We start from the raw sequence: 20,701 nt of genomic DNA, 5'->3' as shown, positions 1-20,701 counted from the left end.
AAAACACTCATCACAGGAGGTCCCACTGTTACACACACAACTCATCATACTGCCATAAATACATTCATCATCTTTAATGATGTAATGATGCACTCATCATACTCTCGGGCATTGCATTCCAGTATCTGTTCATCCTTTTGAAAACCAGGTGATCATATCTGTGCACAGTACTAGAAAAGAAAACTTGACATATAATTTTCTAGGCGATGTAAAGTAGTTTTAAATAGTGACCCCATCTCATAGAAGGTTGAAAAGCAGAAGTTAGGTATATAGTAGAAATTTATTTGTTCTTAATTGATTTCAGATTTTAATTGTTGATACTGAAGCAGGTAACCAGTTTTACAAGCCAGAAGGAATGAATGCAGCAGAAGAATAGTTAAGTGTAGGGGTCCGAACATAGATTGTAAATATATGATGATGATGGGTTTAGCTCATAACAGTGTGGTTTGCTAAGTAGATAGTTTATGTACCATTCTCCAACCAACTAGCCGTAAGTCAAAATCCCACCATTGGTATGGATCAATACAGCAAATGTTTATATTCTTAAGAAACTTATATTATTATTATTATGTGACACCTCCAGGGAGTCCAAAAACTCATCGAGGGAGAATCTGCCAACAGCATCGAATGATTGAACTCCTTCCAACTACTAACCGTGCTCAAACTTGCTTAACTTTTTTTGTGAGCTATTAATAGCGGAGACTCTACCAATCGACCAATGGATGCTTGATTGTCCTTAGATGGACACTTAGAATAGCCTCACTGGGTGATGGAAGAGATGAATTCCATCACCCAGTAAGGCTATTCTTCCTCATTTATTGGAGGCCTAAAGTGGCTTGAAAAAAACTTTAGTGTCCCATGTTTTGTCTCTAGAGTGGTGTTTCCAGATTGTAAAATAATAAATAAAAACAAAATTGGAGAAATCCTCAATCCACAGTACTAATATACTGTACGTTTACAAGCTTTTGTAGGTACAAGTGATTAAAAAAAAATTACTGTTTTCGAGGAAAGTGGTAAAAGCATAGATGCAAGATAAATAAATTTAACAAGTTATTTTCTTGCTTTTATTCTTTGCTCAAGCATGAGGTAACTAGTTTACATGTAAGGTAATCTGAAATGCAAGCTAAGACAAAGATCATTTGAAAGTATGATTAAAAAAACGCACAGAGTGCTGAGTATATATGTTTGATGAGAAATTATATTCTTGTTTAATCCTTTATCCAAGTGTATGCAAAAGCACAAAAAGTATCTTCACAACACAATGAATAATAAGAGCCTGATAGGATTTGATCTCTCTCTTTGAAATTGTGGAATAGCAAAATCTAAGTGCATTCGCATCAAAAATGAGGTAATCACAGTGTGCAAAGTATTTTTAATATGTACCTGCAGTACTAGTACATCATCATCACCAAATTCCTGACATATATCCTCAAGGGGGTGTACAGGTTATGATAGTACTACATGAAAAATTTACAACATTACTAACTTCCTATCTACAATTTTTCTCCAAATCAATCTGTTACTTGTCTAAACTCCAACTGAATCAGATCTTATATTTTCATCTTCTACAGCACTTTTTACCATATCAATCAACCTATATCTTAGTCTTCCTATGGGTCGTTTTCCTGCCAACCTGGCAGAGAACACTTGTTTTGCTAATCTTTCCTTGCTCATTCTGTTTAAGTGACCATATCACCTGAGATTAGCCTCTGCTAAAGCATTCCTGGATGTTGACGATGTCAAGTTCTTTCCTAATATCCTCATTTTTAATATGATATTGCCATTGATGCCATCTGTTCACGCCTATAATCTTTCTCAGGACTCATATCTGAGGTCTCTAGTCTTTGGTCAAGTGTTTTACTTCTGACCCAGCTCTCAGATTCATAAGTTAAAACTGGTTAGAACACTATCTTGTATACAGCTAATTTAGTGTTCCTACTTATTCCATATGAATTTATTCAGTTGACTTCCAACGATACCAGCTTTGCTGATTCTGTTGTCTATTTCTATATTTAATTTAAAATTTTCAGTAAAAATCGTGCCTAAGTAGCTGAAATGTTTTACTTGTTCCACAGGTTCTCTGTTCACAACACAGTTGACATTTTCAATGATTCTGCCTATTTTCATTGTCTTTGTCTTTTTATTGCTGACCTTCATACCATATCTATTACAACAGCTATTCAATTTAGTCAGAGAATCTTGCAGACTTGTAGCGGATTTATTTAGAAGTATAACATCATCCGCATAAAGCAAAGAGCTGACGTTAACATCTCCAATTTTGATATCAGGTTTAATACCACATTCCTTCATAATGTGATCCATATAGATAATGAATAACAGAGGGGATAATGTACATCCTTGTCTCACACCAGATTTAACATTAAACCATCTTCCTGTACTTCCTTCAATTCTAACTGCTGACTCACAACTCAAATAAAGACTAAGTATTGCTTGATATAATGCCCCATTGACACCATATAACTGCAGCGTATTGAATAGCTTCTCTCTTGGCACCTTGTCATATGCCCTTTCCAAATCGACAAAACTTAAATACAGATCTTTGTTATATTCACATGCTTTCTCGACTATTTGTCGTAAAGTGAAGATCTGATCCTGACAGCCTCTTTATGGCCTCAATCCAGCTTGTTCTTCAAGCTTTTCTTCCACAATTTTTCTCAACCGTTTCTCAAGTATACTTGCATAAATTTTACTAGGAACACTCAGTAGGGAAATACCTCTGTAATTCTCACAATCAATTTTATATTCCTTTTTATATATGGGTACTACGAGAGCTACTCCAATCATCAAGGATTCGTCCCTCTTGTCCAGGCTTTCTGAACTGTGCAGTGTAGCCACTGTAAGACTTTTATACCTCCATACTTCAGCATTTCTGGTCTAATATCTTCTATTCCTGCTGCCTTTCCACATTTCAAGCCATGAAAGGCTTGAAATGTGGAAAGGCACCGCTTGTTTCATTTAACAATTTTTCGAAGTAATTACTCCATACTTCAAGGATATCTTTTTCTCCAGTTTTCATGTCACCTTTATCATCTCTAATTCCTTTTACAATGGTCTTTCCTCCATGTCTGAGCTTCTTCAACAACCTCCAGAATATCTTGCCACCTTCTTGATACTTATTTTCTATGTTCTTACCAAAGTCTTCCCATGACTTTTGTTTAGCTAGTTTTACACAATGTTTCTCTTTCTTACATTTGTCTCTGTATTCTCTAAGAGCACTAGCTGACTTATTTGCTAGGAACTTTTGATATGCTTTCTTCTTTTCCTTCACTGCCTCTTTAACTTCCTGTGTCCACCATGGAGTTCTGATTTTTCTATCCTTGAAGACAACTTCACCACATGCCTCTCTGGCTGAATCAGTCAGAGCTTTCTTCAAGGCTTGCCACTGAATCTTCAAGGTTTGATTCCTGTTCTCAAACTCTTTCATTTTTTCTTCAATAATCTTTGTGTATTTTAGTCTACAGTTCACATCTGAGAGCTGCTGAACTTTTATTCGCTTTAAAACTTTCTTACAAGTTTTTCTTTTCAATATGAAATTCAATTTTATCCTGCTCAAGACTAAATAGTGATCACTTCCAATTTCAAATCCTCTGTAAAATTTGGTGTCCTGCAGCAGGGAGAAAACATCACTATCAACGATAACATAGTAAATGAGACTTTTCTTATTCCTTGCCTTTCTCTCCATGTGAATTTATGCACATTTTTATGTTGGTACATGGTGTTAGTAATAACCAGTCCATGTCCTGAGCAGAAATCCAACAGATATTTGCCATTATTATTAGCTTTGCTCTTTTCTCCAAATTTTCCCAAAATATTTTTATATGTCTCACAATCATTTCCTACTCTGCTATTCAGATCACCAACAAGTACCAACTTTTCCTTTTTCATTGTGTCAGTTGCTTTTTCTAAAGCATGAAAAAATTCCTCCACTTCTACCTTAGTAGAACCTTCTGTGGGACCATAGGCACAAATAAGTCTCATTGTCCAATTCCCCATTCTCATATTTGCCCACATTACTATGCTTGAGACTGACTGCTATTCAAGAAGATTAGCCTCATATTTAGTGTTGAATACTATGGCTACTCCTTCTTTTCCTTGATTGTCATTGCCTGAATATAACATTTTGTATTTATTGTTCAGAAAGATCTCACCAGATTTTGTCTTTTTTGTTTCAGTCACTGCTATTATGTCGATCTGGTACTTATCTAATTCCTCAGCTAGCTTGATTTCTTTGCCATTCAGGCTTCTTATGTTGATAGTACCGGTCTTTAACTCTGGTGATGTTGAGTTGGGGTGTGCTTTCAGATTTGTTCCAGTATCTGACTTTTCGCTGTTCGCCCTGTTCCGTGGCAAAAACAACGGGGGGGGGAGCTTGTTTAACCGGGCGACGCCCCAGCTGGCATGAAATTTTGTCATGTTGTGTTGTCATTTTGTATATTGGTTTAAGCCAATAAGAATACAATTTGGTTGGCTAAATCCCAAATTGCCAGCCCATCCTCGTTCGTTCAGTATTCAGGTAGATACCCAACAGGGTGCACCACGAGAAGGTGAGGATTGGACATTAGGTTCGGAAGCCCTGGTCGGTTCTTCACAATCTTTTAAAGGCTATGTGGAGGTCTCCTCTCTGTTATACAGCTTTGACCCTTAAGCAACCCATTACTAAACATTAATATGAAAAATTACCAAAAAAAAAAAAAAAAAACTTATTTAAAGTAGAAAACTAATAAAAATACAAAAACTTATCTTTTTCTTCTCTGCTGCCTCTAAATGCTTCCAACTCTGACTTTGCCCTCTTGGAAAAATATACCAACAGCAAAACACAATATAAACAACAAAACCCCAATAACAACAGTATTGAAGGACACTTGTATCAGACAGGCTGAGGGAATGTCGACTACAGAGTTTGGTGGATAGAAGGAGAGGCTGAGACTTTTAAACTGTTGAGAGGTAGGGTTGACACTGGAGAATTCTTTCACTTAGTGGAACAGAGGGAAGGAGCAAGGACAAGGGATCATCTCTGGAAGTTACAAAATGCAAGAGGATGAGGAGTGGTTTCTTTGCATGGAGGATGGTTGAACTGTGGGATGCATTGCATAATAGAGTGATGAGAGTATGAATGGTCATTGAGTTTGAGTGATATGATAGACTGCATTTTCTAGGGTGGGCCCTCACACAATGAGTCTTTTGACTCCATTGAGGCCAAATCATAATAATAATACTGTTATTTATTTGTTACTGTATTTTTGTACTCCTGACTTTGAGCTCAAGCCAAAATCCTCATTCTTCCATTCCTTCACTCACTGCACAGATATGGGTGCCATAATATTGTTTATACAAGGTGGCTTATAAGTCACAAAAGGATTTAAAATGTAAATAACTATTTTTGATTATTACTTTTTACATTTTATTTTTTTCAGAAATTCGAAGGAACATTTGGGAAATTAATCATGGAAAAGTTTACAACCCAATAATTAACCAAATTCATGCAATTTTATTTTGAAAATCAGCATTCAATTGGCCATCATGATTGGCAATTAATTGATCATACTTTCTTCATATCTGATGACTATAGAGTTATAGTCATCAGATCTGAAGACTATAACTCTGTAGTTTCTATAGAGTTACCTGAAGGAAAAGGTGTATGTGAGCAAGATCTAGACAATCCAACAGCTGAAGAAGAACATTCATGCAGAAACATTAACAGTGTCATGGAACATGCCGTAGAAAGGATCCATCTTTGTGAAGCCAACAATGGAAGGCATTTATGTGATGTGATTTTTCATGACTGATAAACAAAAATCTCCAGGTTCTCCATTTCATTATAACAAAACAAAACAACAAAAAAAACAAGAATTAAAATAATTAATAAATAAAAAACATCATTAAATGTTTAAATCCTGCTGTGACTTATTGGCCACCCTGTATTATGGCACCCATAATATATATACTGATATTTCAACTCTTATTTAATTTCTCCACAAAACTTGCATTACAATGTGATATCTGATATTTGAAATTATTAGAATTGATTCAGCCATTTCAATTTGCAATCATGCAAAATAGTACAGAATGATAAGAAATTGTTCTATATTCTTAAACCAAACTAAAAGATGGCATACAGTTGCTGTAATAATGCCACTGCAATAGTGCTTAGTGAGCTGATTATGAGATTTATCCAAAACTTTATCCACTAAAATCACTAGTGCTGTTTAAAATCAGCACTAGTGATTTTAGTGCTGATGCAAGAGAATATTTCAAATGTGTAAATGCCTGTGGAGATTTACATCATTTGTACATTTGTAAGAAATCTTCTCTGGTTAGATGTGCCACTATACAAGAATTCTGTTAAGTCAAAGCCGTTAAAAAGATGCGAAACACATTGTTTTGAGGATTGTTTCCGATCATTTTCATTATTCTTTTATGATTTAAACAATTATCATAATAATTTTCTTTATTAAATTTTTGATGTTTAAAGCTGGCATAGATAAATAAAAAAAAACCGCAAAATCATTTATAGCGGGAGGCGCATTTCTAGTAATAGGTGTACTACTATAAATCTATGAAATATTACGTTATGTTATTGTTATATATTGAAATATTAACATAAGTTATATATTTTTAGGGATCAGCATGTTTGTTTCTCCCTAGAGGAACAGTCTTATTTGGTGTATTTTATACCCTTGGAAATATCACAGCATTAGCCAGGTAAGTATATAGTCTGAAATACAGTGAGTTACATGACTTATGTGCTTTACTCAGAAGTGAATCAGTAGATATGGAGGTATTGGAGGATGGCAGAAATATAAATAAATAAAGCATTCCAGGTATTACAAAGCTGAGGTATGATATCAAACTGTATCATATTGCATGCTAAGTAATGTACCTGACAATCATATAATGTAGAATAGTAATAAAGTCATTTTACATTGCAGTGTTGTGCATTTGGATGCAACTAGCAGAAATATCCAATATTGCCGAATACTTAATTATTTTTTCAAGTCTGAAAATTTTTGAAGTAATTTCTCACTTCATTTTTGAAATTCCACAAATGTCTTATTTTGTTAAAATTATGCAGTGATCCATCCTAAAAATTTAAAAAACTTATTTTGGAAGTTGTTCGGTGTTCTGGTGATGTAATTCAAAAACTGCATAAAATAAGCATCTTTAACAATGTAATAAACTTGGTGGGGATGGAAATTTAGGTCCAAACTTGTCATTTGGTTTTTGTGTAGTTAGATGGAGAGGAACTATGGAACTCTGGGGTAGCATATATGATTGCAGCAAATTATATAAAATAATGGAAAATTTTGGATTGCAGAGGAGCATCTTTCTATAACAGAAATGTTCATAAGATAAATTTTTACCTTGATCAAATTCCCTATTTTCATTCCTCAAAACTAAAATTATTGATAAATACATAATACATTAAAACTTTTGAATTTTGTGGTAATGAGATATAATTCCCATCAGAAAATGCTTTGAAAACTGTCTTCTAAAGTACAAGGACTATGTTGTATTTATAGTATACTTGTCTGTCATAACATTCTTGCTTGAATGAAGCATTAGAATGACCTGTAGAATGAGTTGTGATACAGCAAGTCATTTGACTGCCCAATCTGCAGGTGGAGCCAGTTTCTCTGTGTCCCAGAGGAACTACCCATGGCATTTATTTGGAAGAGTTATGTGTTGAATCCTTTCAGGTTAAAGGACATATTCTAGGCCTTTTAACTACAGTTGCAGAAGGCCTGGAAAATATAAATGAACCAGTCTCAGCTGGAGTATAGTTGAGTTTCTCTTCCAGACACTTGAGCCAGTGAACACATGCTTATACAGTTGACTAACAGCCTACAGTGAATCACAGCATGCATCCTGGTGTTATACTTATGTTCACTTTGTTCATTTTACTGATTTAACCTAGTACAAGACGTTCTTTATACAAACCAAAAATTCAGGTTTGCACAAAAAATTAAGTTGCTATAGTTCGCTCACCGTTTGTAGGTCCTTGCTTTGCATCTTTCCAAGAATAGTCGATTCATGCTGAAGAGGAGAAAGAAATGAAGGATGTCTGAATTGGTCGCCAACACGCAAAATCATGTGCTTTATAGGTAAAATTTTCCAACTGTTATACAAGCAACATAGTTAACTACAATAATCATAAAAGAGAAGTTAATTTTCCGACCGGTAATAAACAACTCATCCCACAATACGGACTGATTATCGGAATGGATTTTCCTTTTTCTGAGATGCGCAGAAGTGTTGAAGGATCTCTAATCGGTGGACGAACTATAATACATTTTAATTTATAAAGTATGTCATTACACTCCTGTTATTAGTCCCTTTGCCATTTAGAATCATACAGTTATGACTTGAATGCAGATACTGAAGCAGTCTATTATCTGTTTATAGCCGATATCTGCCATGTGGTGTTAGTTGTATGTTATTGGTGTATTCTGTTTAACTTGATGTGTCTGATATTTTGGCTGCAATGCATGTGTGTGTGTGTTGGACACACTAAGGGCTCATTCGTCATTCAGAAGTTAATTTCTAAATAAGATAGTAAATGAATTTAATGATCTCATTGGAGACTAGATGATGAACAATCTTGTTTGGTCTGTGCAGAGGTCCCAAGTTATTTAACTCTTAGTCTGATTTTCTCCTAATGTATTAGTCTCACTGTCTTGTCATAGATAAGTATCTTGGCTTCATATAAACAAAATTAATTTTCTGGTAAAGCTGTTAATCCTGTTTGCATAGTATTATGTATTCTTTGGCCAGTTTGTCTTGTGGGATAAAAACACAGCTTTCAGAAGAAAAACCCTGTTACTTTAGAATAGGACTGGTTGATTTTCACTCAAAAAGCCTTCATAAAGATTTTTTGGCCTACTGAACACTAATTCTCTTCCTCCTTCTCCTCCTCTCATTTCATCTACTGCATGTCTGTTGCTTGGAACAACTTTCTTCACTTTATTTTCTCCAGAGTTCTTCAAGAAACACATTAGCAGATCGTTCTTTTTTCCTTCCTTCTTAACATCTTTTTTACACATGGCACTGATGTATAGGTTTTGCATCTTTTCAGGTTTGATATTTAAAAAAATAATAAGGTTATTTGCATTCTAGGAAGGATTACTTCTTTTCAACCCAAGTGCATCATTGTCGTTATTGAATCATAGTCAACAATTTATGAATATCTCTGCAGTTGCTCAGACTGAAGTTGATCTATAATGTATATAATTTCATTTGTTATTCTCAGTTTGCACGAACATACATTTTGGCCATTTTTTGCTAGCAGTTGTATCCTAATATTAGTGAAGCCTTTAATTACCTGCTATAGAAAGATTTTGGTGTATCTAATACTTAAACACTATTAGTTTCACATAACAGCTTTTTTTTCCTCTCGCTTTGAAGATGTTAGGATGTAACGAATCATTTGTGACATGGGTGATGTGTCATCCTTTTAAAGTAATCCTGTGTATGTCTGTATACATTCACTTTACAAAAAAATTATATATTACGCACACATCGTCACTTCTAGGAACAAGCAGGAAAACTGTAAGTACACTATCTTAAACTTTGTATCTTAGAAAGTGTAGCAGTTCAATAGGAAGGCTATAACACACAACTTTAAATAACATTAAGATGGCGGCACAGGATGAATTAGAATTCGAAAAAGCCCTAGATTTGCTGCGTAACGTTGCCAAAGTAAGTGGTAATTTGAGAAACGATTTAAAAAGGGGCATACTTACCAGTATGTCCCTTTTTAATTAGTAATGAAGATTTTCAATAAAATGAAAATGAAACTAAAGTAGCAATAGAACTACAGGCAGCTACAAACAACCAGGAACAGGTTAACTTAGCTCAGCCTACTCAGCTATACTTGCAAGTCATTAAAAACAATGATAAAAACAAAGACAAATTTGAAAACAATCCATGCTATAAACTAATAGTGAAACTGATAGCTCAACTAAACAGTGAGGAAACTAAAAATATCATCAAAGAAAAAATATATCCAAGAAAAATCAAAAGCAGAATAACAAAAATGAAAAGTATTAATAACGGAGGAGTCTTAATTGAATCCAAAGAAAAGACTGACATAGACTTGCTACATAACAAAATCACAAAGAAATGCAAAGACACGTTAGTAGTAAATCCCAGCAAGAAATATCTTCCAAGACTAATTATATATGATATTCCCAGTGAAATTGATATGAACAACGCAATCGACTCAATCTGCATGCATAATGAAGAACTTTTCAGAACCGATACAAAGCTGACACAGAAATTTATTAAATAAAAAAAATAAAAAAACAAACAAGAGAAACTTTATTATTGAAGTTGAACCAATGGTGAGGACCGAATTAATAAAAACTGGAGTCAAAATGCTGTGGAGAATTTGCCATTGTGCACACTGTGTAAACGTTCTGAGGTGCTTTAACTGCAATAAATTCCACCATCACACGCAAGACTATAGGGAGAGGGGAGAAACCACCTGCCCATTCTGCTCTAAAGAACACAAGTTCAGCGAGTGCCTACGAAATAAGCCCGAGATGAACTGCACAAATTGCCAAAACCAAAAACGACTGCAAACATATGTCACTAAACAAAAACTTCCCAACATACAACTACTACAGACAGCTCAAAATTCAAAACACAGATTATGGAAAGCAATAATAAAGCTAGGGGTGCTTAAGGGTCAAAGCTGTATAACTGAGAGGAGACCTCCACATAGCCTTTAAAGGAATGCGGAGAACCGACCAGGGCTTCTGACCTAATGTCCAATCCTCACCTTCTCGTGGTGCACCCTGTTGGGTATCTACTTTGATACTGAACGAACGAGGATGGGCTGGCAATTTGGGATTTAGCCGACCAAATTGTATTCTTATTGGTTAAACCAAAATAAAAAATGATGGTACAACATGACAAAATTTCATGCCGGCTGGGGCGTCGCCCGGTTAAACAAGGTCCCCGTTGTTTTCGCCAGGGAACCAGGGCGAACAGCGAAAAGTCAGCTACTGGAACAAATCTGAAAACAAACCCCAACTCAACATCACCAGCGTTAAAGATCGGTACTATCAACGTAAGAAGCCTGAATGGCAAAGAAATGGAGCTAGCTGAGGAATTAGATAAGTACCAGATCGACATAATAGGGGTGACTGAAACAAAAAAGAAAAAAACTGGTGAGATCTTTCTGAGCAATAAATACAAAATGTTATATTCAGGCAATGACAATCAAGGAAAAGAAGGAGTAGCCATAGTATTCAACACAAAATACGAGGCTAATCTTCTTGAATGGCAGTCAGTCTCAAGTAGAGTAATGTGGGCAAATATGAGAATGGGGAACTGGACAATGAGACTTATTTGTGCCTATGGTCCCACAGAAGGTTCTACTAAGGTAGAAGTGGAGGAATTTTTTGAGCTTTAGAAAAAGCAACTGACACAATGAAAAAGGAAAAGTTGGTCCTTGTTGGGGATCTAAATAGTAGAGTAGGAAATGATTGTGAGACATACAAAAATATTTTGGGAAAATTTGGAGAAAAGAGCAAAGCTAATAATAATGGCATATATCTGTTGGATTTCTGCTCAGGACATGGACTGGTTATTACTAACACCATTTTCCAACATAAAAATGTGCACAAATTCACATGGAGAGAAGAGGCTAGGAATAAGAAAAGTCTCATTGACTATGTTATTGTTGATAGTGATGTTTTCTCCCTGGTGCAGGACACCAGAGTGTACAGAGGATTTGAAATTGGAAGTGATCACTATTTAGTCTTGAGCAGGATAAAATTGAATTTCATATTGAAAAGAATAACATGTAAGAAAGTTTTAAAGCGAATAAAAGTTGAGCGGCTCTCAGATGTGAACTGTAGACTAAAATACAGAAATATTATTGAAAAGAAAATGAAAGAGTTTGAGAACAGGAATCAAACCTTGGAGATTCAGTGGCAAACTCTGAAGGAAACATTGATTGATTCTGCCAGAGAGGCATGTGGTTAGGTTGTGTGCAAGGATAAAAAAATCAGAACTCCCTGGTGGACACAGGAAGTTAAAGAGGCAGTGAAGGAAAAGAAGAAAGCATATCAAAAGTTCCTGGCAAATAAGTCAGCTTTTACTCTTACAGAATACAGAGACAAATGTAAGAAAGCTAAACAGTATGTAAAACTAGCTAAACAAAAGTCATGGGAGGACTTTGGCAAGAATATAGAAAATAAATATCAAGAAGGTGGCAAAATATTCTGGAGGTTGTTGAAGAAGCTTAGGAATGGAGGAAGGAGTGCTGTAAAAGGAATTAGAGATGATAAAGGTGAAATGATAACAGGAGAAAAAGATATCCTTGAAGTATGGAGTAATTACTTTGAAAAACTGCTAAATGAAACAAGCAGTGATGACAGCACAGTGATAAAAAAACACTGACCAGGCATGCAGTCAGGAATACATATCCATACTTGAAGTAGAAAAAGCCATCAAAGGCTTGAAATGTGGAAAGGCAGCAGGAGTAGATGATATTCGATCAGAAATGCTGAAGTATGGTGGTATAAGATTCTTACAGTGGCTGCACTGCATAGTTCAGAAAGCCTGGACAGAGGGACGAATTCCCGATGATTGGAGTAGAGCTCTCATAGTACCCATATATAAAAAGGGAAATAAAACTGAATGTGAGAATTACAGAGGTATTTCCCTACTGAGTGTTCCTGGCAAGATCTATGCAAGTATACTTGAGAAACGGTTGAGAAGAATTGTGGAAGAAAAGCTTGGTGAAGAACAAGCTGGATTCAGGCCAAATAGAGGCTGTCAGGATCAGATCTTCACTTTACGACAAATAGTCGAGAAAGCATGTGAATATAACAAAGATCTGTATTTAAGTTTTGTCGATTTGGAAAGGGCATATGACAAGGTGCCAAGAGAGAAGCTATTCAATACGCTGCAGTTATATGGTGTCAATGGGGCATTATATCAAGCAATACTTAGTCTTTATTTGAGTTGTGAGTCAGCAGTTAGAATTGAAGGAAGTACAGGAAGATGGTTTAATGTTAAATCTGGTGTGAGACAAGGATGTACATTATCCCCTCTGTTATTCATTATCTATATGGATCACATTATGAAGGAATGTGGTATTAAACCTAATATCAAAATTGGAGATGTTAATGTCAGCTCTTTGCTTTATGCGGATGATGTTATACTTCTAAATAAATCCGCTACAAGTCTGCAAGATTCTCTGACTAAATTGAATAGCTGTTGTAATAGATATGGTATGAAGGTCAGCAATAAAAAGACAAAGACAATGAAAATAGGCAGAATCATTGAAAATGTCAACTGTGTTGTGAATGGAGAACCTGTGGAACAAGTAAAACATTTCAGCTATTTAGGCACGATTTTTACTGAAGATGGTAAATTAAATATAGAAATAGACAACAGAATCAGCAAAGCTGGTATGGTGGGAAGTCAATTGAATAAATTCATATGGAATAAGAGAGAAATTAGTCGGAACACTAAATTAGCTGTATACAAGACAGTGTTCAAACCAGTTTTAACTTATGGATCTGAGAGCTGGGCCAGAAGTAAAACACATGACCAAAGACTAAGGACCGCAAATATGAGATTCCTAAGAAAGATTACAGGTGTGAACAGATGGCATCAATGGCAGTATCATATTAAAAATGAGGATATTAGGAAAGAACTTGACATTGTCAGCATCCAGGAATGCACTAGCAGAGCTAATCTCAGATGGTATGGTCACTTAAATAGAATGGGAGAGGAAAGATTAGCAAAACAAGTGTTCTCTGCCAGGTTGGCAGGAAAACGACCCAGAGGAAGACCAAGATATAGGTGGATTGATACGGTACAAAGTGCTTTAGACTATAGAAATATAAGATCTGATAATATTGGAGTGTTGACAAGTAACAGACTGATTTGGAGGAAAATTGTAGATAGGAAATTAATAATGATGTAATTTTTTTCATGTAGTACTATCATATCCTGTACACCCCTTGAGGGTACATGGCAGGAATTTGATGATGATGATGAAGAAAACAGACGGCATCTACACTAAAAACTTAGCAGAAACTGCAGCTCTTATGATAAAGAATTTCATTCCCGATAACGATGAATCAACAGATGAAGAAATCCATAAAACTTGCATACAATTAATGAAAATAGACATAGGCACTCCTGATGATGAGTTATTTACATCTAATGAAATTGAGTCACTATTAAGATCAATGGATCCAAAAAAAAAAAAAAAAAAAAAAAAACTCCTGGAGAAGACGGAATAACCAGCAATATACTCCTAAGAGCGTTTCTCGAATTCCCCTAATTCATAACAACAGTTTACAATGAATGCTTAAAAACAGGTCGATTTTCTTCAATATGAAAACACTCAAAAAGTATACCCATAATCAAACCAGGAAAAGAAACATCCAACGAAATTGGCAAAATACAGACCAGTCAGTCTCATAAACGTTGCTGGTAAGGTACTAGAAAAACTCCTAATAAACCGAATAATGCACTGTGTCTACTCAAGAAACCTATTAAGCAGCAATCAATACGCATTTAGACCTCAGTCCAACACAGTAGACTCAATTATGGAGGTTAAAGAGTTCACAGAAGACAGTTTTCAGCAAAAAAAAAAAAGACATACTACTGATCTCACTCAATGTGCAAGGAGCCTTCGATGCTACGTGGTGGCCAGCCATAATCGATCAGTTAATAGATTTAAAATGCCCAAAAAACTTGCTCTACCTTACAAAAAATTATTTTACAGACAGAAGGGCAACCATGACATTAAAAATCACGATCGTAGTGAAAGAAGTCAAACAAGGCTGCCTGCAAGGATCCTGCTGTGGGCCAGGTTTCTGGAACATCCAATACGACTCACTTTTAAACTTCCTTTCACTACTGAAACAAAAGTCATAGCCTTCGGTGATGATAATGATTCGGGGACGCGACGGCTTGCAGTTAGAAGTAACGGCCAACGAAGAACTCTTTAAAATTGCAGAGTGGGCACACGAGAAAAAAGTTACCTTCAATAGCACCAAGTCTAAAGTGCTCCACATCTCGCGCAAAATATCAAAACAACCTGTAACAGTGTTCCTAAACGGAGCAGTTCTTGAGATAGCCAGTGAGTTAAAATACCTAAGAATGATAACAGAAGAAAAATTTACCTTCAATAAGCACATCTCATATGTTGCCGAAAATAACTTACAAATAGTAAACCTCCTAGCTAAGTCGGCAAGGATTAAGTGGGGATTACGCCAACAAGCACTGAAATCAACATATACCGGTGCTATACTACCACTGATATCTTATGCTGCACCTGCCTGGAAACATACACTAAAATCAAAGATAAACCGACAGCCATACGTATAATTAATGGATACAGGACAATATCTTTGGAGGCAGCTTGCGTTATTTCAGCTCTAACACCAATCTGCCTGAAAATACAAGAATTGTAAGTGGAGGTTTCTGTGGTTTAGAAGTTCATGAGGCATATTCCAGTAATTGGACCACATTTTTTTATTAACCTAAAAGCACAATAAAGAAATAAAACCTGACAAATTTCGTAAGTTGTTTGACTTACTTCTTCAGGGGTAAAAGGTAACTGAAAGTTAAAACAACAAAACAGAGAAATTAATAGTTCATACTATACAGTTGTAGCCATCTGACTGTTTATAAAATGAAAAATCAGAATGCAGATTCAAAGCAGTGCTAAGTTTAAACAATGCTGTGTTATATTTTGTTACTCTTTCTCTCTTTTATTATTTTATCCTTATTTTATTTTATTTATTTCATTTACTTTTTTTCCTTACATGCTCTGTATGCTGTTTATTCTCTACTAAATTCTTTTCCCCTTATTAATAAGCAGTCCTATTGGCCTCCCTATAGCTTAATCACACAACATTCTGATAGAGTTCACCCGATAAGCATTAACAAAATTTATATTATAACTACACCAGCTAATACCTAGGATAGATGGGACTCTTACCCAGGATGGCTCTCTCAGATTGATACATGATGACTAGACTAAAATAAACTTTATATTTCTGTTCACTAATCTCTTTCATACAGTCATGGCTCGCTTTATTTATTCATACACGCGGGTTCACCCCGCTAAGTTTCGTCAATGTTTTATGATCGACTGTTTGAATTCATAAGATAAAAAACAGGTCAAGCAAGTACTTAAAGGAAACATTTTAATAAACTTGAGAGATTATACAAGTATACATTACTAACATAATATCTGAAATATTCTCAAGTAAAGTCATAGGTTCAATACTAATTCTACTAAACACTCAAATTAACTTGCTTAGACCACTACTATGAGCAATTTAACATTATTTCATAGGCAACTGCCATTCCTTCTATACACACATGGTCATTAGTTATATTACTTTACACGTTACTATTAGCTGTATAATTTCTGAAATATTCTCAAGTAAAGTCATAGGTTCAATACTAATTCTACTAAACACACAAATTAACTTGCTTGGACCACTACTATGAGCAATTTAACATTATTTCTTAGGCAACTGCCATTCCTTCTATACACATGTGGTCATTAGTTATACTACTTTACACATTACTCATATACAGATATACCTGTCCTTGTTGGGCAGACAATTCTTAATTAAAAGGGCCTGAGCCAAATCTTAGATAATTCTTAGAGTCCCATAATGTTGGTCCATTTCACAAATTCTCTTAGGGGATCACATCCTTTTATGACTGGAATTCACAAAAACAGAAGTCTACTTTACCGTCCCTGATTGGATGCTATATCTTTCTTCTTGCCTTGTCTGGTCATCAAGGCCTTCTCGCTCAGCTTACTATTTGATTACCTTCGATCGGCCATACAAATGGAATCTCAACGGGAAAGAAAGGAGGTGGCATGAGAACATCGCCTGAAATGGATGGCATCTGCTTGGTTCCTCCGTCGCACAACAACGCACAGCTATCCTTGTCCAAGGAAATAACTTGGCCCATTCCAAACGCTGCGACAGATGAACCAATGCCTTCCACGACCAGCCAGGAACTTTTTTGGCGGAGCGGACCTATGTCTGAGAGAGGTTAGGAACCTGGAACCCAAAAAAAGCCTTGAATGGGGTTTGCATGGCCCTTTTGTTATTTTTCTCTTCTCGGTATTTCTCGGCCATTGTGATGCTCGCTAACGTGGTCACGTGGATTTCGTCATTCGATTCAGCTTCCTCTATTTCATTGCACATGCACTTGATTTGCTCTTCTTGGAAAGCGCTTTAGTTTCTCTTTCCAGTAACTACCTTCCCCCCCCCTTTTTGTATGCATAACACAGGACGGTTAACAGTGACCCTTGAACTCTGGCTCACAGGCTTTGCTACTTTAGTACATGAAATGGGGCTCTTAAATAGATTTAACAGCTTACATTGATGTCTATACCTTGCCCACATGCATTACAGATTATATCTTACAAACATTTTATACAATTCCTTGTTCTTAAATTGATTTGTATTCATAAAGTTATCTTTTTATTCTATTGCCAACATTCCACATTCTCTGCCTAAGTTAAATTAAAGTTGTGTCCTGAATAATTCGTTATAAAGCATTTCTTAGTTTATTCAGGACACAACAGCTGGATGATGCCACATTCTATTGTTCATGATCATAATGTCTGAGGTCTGACTGAGATATATTTTTTTTCAAAGCTGACCAAACTTGGTATAGAATTAAGCCTTGGTTTTTATTGCATTGTGTTGGAATTCTAAGCATGTTTGCAGCTTCTTTAAATTTCCTTATGTAACAGTTTTTTTTCTATATAAGACATGTTTGTTTTCTGCCAGAGTACAATTGTGGCTGGTGGAAGTGGTATGGAAAGTTAGACCTGATTTGTGTTCTCTTCTGTTTTGTACATCCTTTGGTCTTCGTTCATGCATATTTCCCCAGATCTTCCTGTCTGTCCTACATAGCAGATGCCGCAAGAACAATAAATTTTATAAACACCTAGTTTTTTTAAAGGATGATGTGGAGGTTTCAGGGGATATAGAAATCTTGAAATTTTTTCCAGTGGCAGAAAGGCTACTTTGATGTTATGTTTATTTAGTAATTTAGCCATCTTGTCTGTAACATTCTTGATATATGGAAGCGTGATGGCATTTTTGAAATCTTATTTCTGTGGGATGCTTGTAGGAGGTGTGTGTGGAGGATTTTTTTGATAGTCTTGGGTTCATAACCATTTTTTTTTTGAGGATCTGTGTTAAATATTCCAATTCTTCATTTCTCTGTTTTTCTGTGCTGGAAATATTATAAGCTCTGTCCCTCAGGGTTTTTATTAGACCTATTTTTTGCGAAGGGTGGTGGTGTGAGGCCGCACTAAGAAATCTTCCTGTGTTGGTGGGTTTTCTATATATTGAGAAAGAAAGTTTATTATCTTTTTCATTGACTTCTAATAGGATGCCAAGAAAAGGAAGTTTTCTAAGTTCTTCTTGTTCTAAAGTAAATTTTATATTATGTAAATTATTCAGGTAATCTTTGAAAGCAATGAGTTCATCTGTTGTTCCTGGCAAAATGATGAAAATATCATCTACATACCTTAGCCAAATTTTTGTTTTTTTATGATAATTGATTAACCCCCCAACCAGCCATGACGTCTATAGACGTTGAGATAAATCTGGATACGAAGCTCTAAAACCCATTGAATAACATGGATAAGAAGTGCAATTTGGTGTCACTATTTCATCCACATTGTCCAGTAGAGAGGTTAAAGCATTATTTTCAAAATTTTCCATAACTAGGTTAGCTAAAGCCAGAGAGAGGGAAGAGCCCATAGCCAATCCTTCTTTTTGTTCCAAAAATTTGTCTTGATACATGAAAAAAGTATTATTTATACAATGTTTATAAAGATCTACGATGTCTGGAGGAAAGAGGTCTTCAAGGAGATTCACAGTTTCGTTTCTTGGAACATTTGTAAATAGGCTGATAATGTCCAAACTTGCTAAGATATCTGAAGGTCCAATGTAAATATCTTTTACCTTCTCAATAAAATGTGTACTGTTCTTGATGAAAGATGTTTTTCCTGTGTAAGGTAAAATCATGTTAGTGAGATGTTTTGCTAAGTTAGAGGTCGGATAGTCTCTTCCATCCACTATCGGTCTTAAGGGAATACCTATCCTGTGTATTTTTGGTACACCATAAATTCTTGGAACTAATAGGTGTTTTGATTGTAGAGTTCTTTCAAGTTCTTCAGTCCAATTAGGCATCTTTTTTAATTAGATCATTGGTTTTATTTATGCTGCAGCTTTGTTATATCATATATAACAAAGCTGCAGCAATTTCTGATCGGAAGAAGCATACTTTAATCAAAAAATTTAACTTCTTCGTGAGAAACAAAGAAAACACCTAGATTATTCCAAAGTAGTTATTAACCTGTCCTCAAGAGGCCTTCAAGAACTGAAAAAAATCTACTCAAGAAAGGTTTCAACTTTGCCTTAACGCCACGTTTCCTACCAAAAATTTACATAATCGCTCAAATAGAAAAGGAATAAGAAATTTACCTGGTGATATGTCAGATCTCATCTGCATACAGACCACAGCTTTACTATTGCAAAGCAAATTACCTTTTAAAATATCTTTTACCTTCTCAATAAAATGTACACTTTTCTTGGACTAAAGAACTTGAAAGAACTCTACAATCAAAACACCCATTAGTTCCAAGAATTTATGGTGTACCAAAAATACATAAGATAGGTAATTTAGCAAAACATCTCACTAACATGATTTTACCTCACTCAGGAAAAACATCTTCTTTCATCAAGAAAAGTGCACATTTTATTGAGAAGGTAAAAGATATTTACATTGAACCTTCAGACCTCTTAGCAAGTTTAAACGTTTATCAACCTATTTACAAATGTTCCAAGAAACGAAACTGTGAATCTCCTTGAATACCTCTTTCCTCCAGACATTGTAGATCTTTATAAACATTGTATAAAGAATACTTTTTTTCATGTATCAAGACAAATTTTTGGAACAAAAAAGGATTGGCTATGAGCTCTCCCCCCTCTCTGGCTTTAGCTAACCTATTTATGGAAAATTTTGAAAATAATGCTTTAATCAATTATCATAAAAAAACAAAAATTAGGCTACGCTATGTAGACGATATTTTCATCATTTTGCCAGGAACAACAGATGAACTCATTGCTTTCAAAGATTACCTGAATAATTTACATAAGAATATAAAATTTACTTTAGAACAAGAAGAACTTAGAAAACTTCCTTTTCTTGACATCCTATTAGAAAGCAATGAAAAAGATAATAAACTTTGTTTCTCAATATATAGAAAACCCACCAACACAGGAAGATTTCTTAATGCTGCCTCACACCACCACCACCACCCTTCACAAAAAATAGATCTAATAAAAAACCCTGAGGGACAAAGCTTATAATATTTCCAACAGAAAAACAGAGAAATTAAGAATTGGAATATTTAACACAGATCCTCAAAAAAAAATGGTTACGAACCCAAGACTATCAAAAAAAACCTCCACACACCTCCTACTAGCATCCCACAGAAATAAGATTTCAAAAACGCCATCACGCTTCCATATATCAAGAATGTTACAGACAAGATGGCTAAATTACTAAATAAACATAACATCAAAGTAGCCTTTCTGCTTCTGGAAAAAATTTGAAGATTTCTATATCCCCTGAAACCTCCACATCATCC

At 35.3% G+C, this 20,701-nt stretch overlaps 1 protein-coding gene across 1 annotated transcript in view; it reads left to right on the top strand.

Moving 5' to 3' along the window:
* LOC150100084 (vesicle transport protein SFT2A) overlaps positions 1 to 20,701 on the top strand; it is a 67,043-nt gene that overhangs the window by 5,767 nt on the left and 40,575 nt on the right. The window contains exon 3 of the mRNA XM_090402577.1: positions 6,641 to 6,723. Within this exon, the coding sequence (XP_090258703.1) occupies positions 6,641 to 6,723 (83 nt within the window). The remainder of the gene's footprint in view (positions 1 to 6,640; positions 6,724 to 20,701) is intronic.

This window comes from Typopeltis vanoorti, chromosome 13, assembly GCF_054136105.1.
Source record: "Typopeltis vanoorti isolate ZY-2024b chromosome 13, IOZ_Tvanoo_1.0, whole genome shotgun sequence".
Lineage (NCBI taxonomy): Eukaryota > Metazoa > Arthropoda > Arachnida > Uropygi > Thelyphonidae > Typopeltis > Typopeltis vanoorti.
The sequence above is the reverse complement of the archived record's forward strand: the minus strand, read 5'-3'. Positions and strand labels throughout refer to the sequence as shown.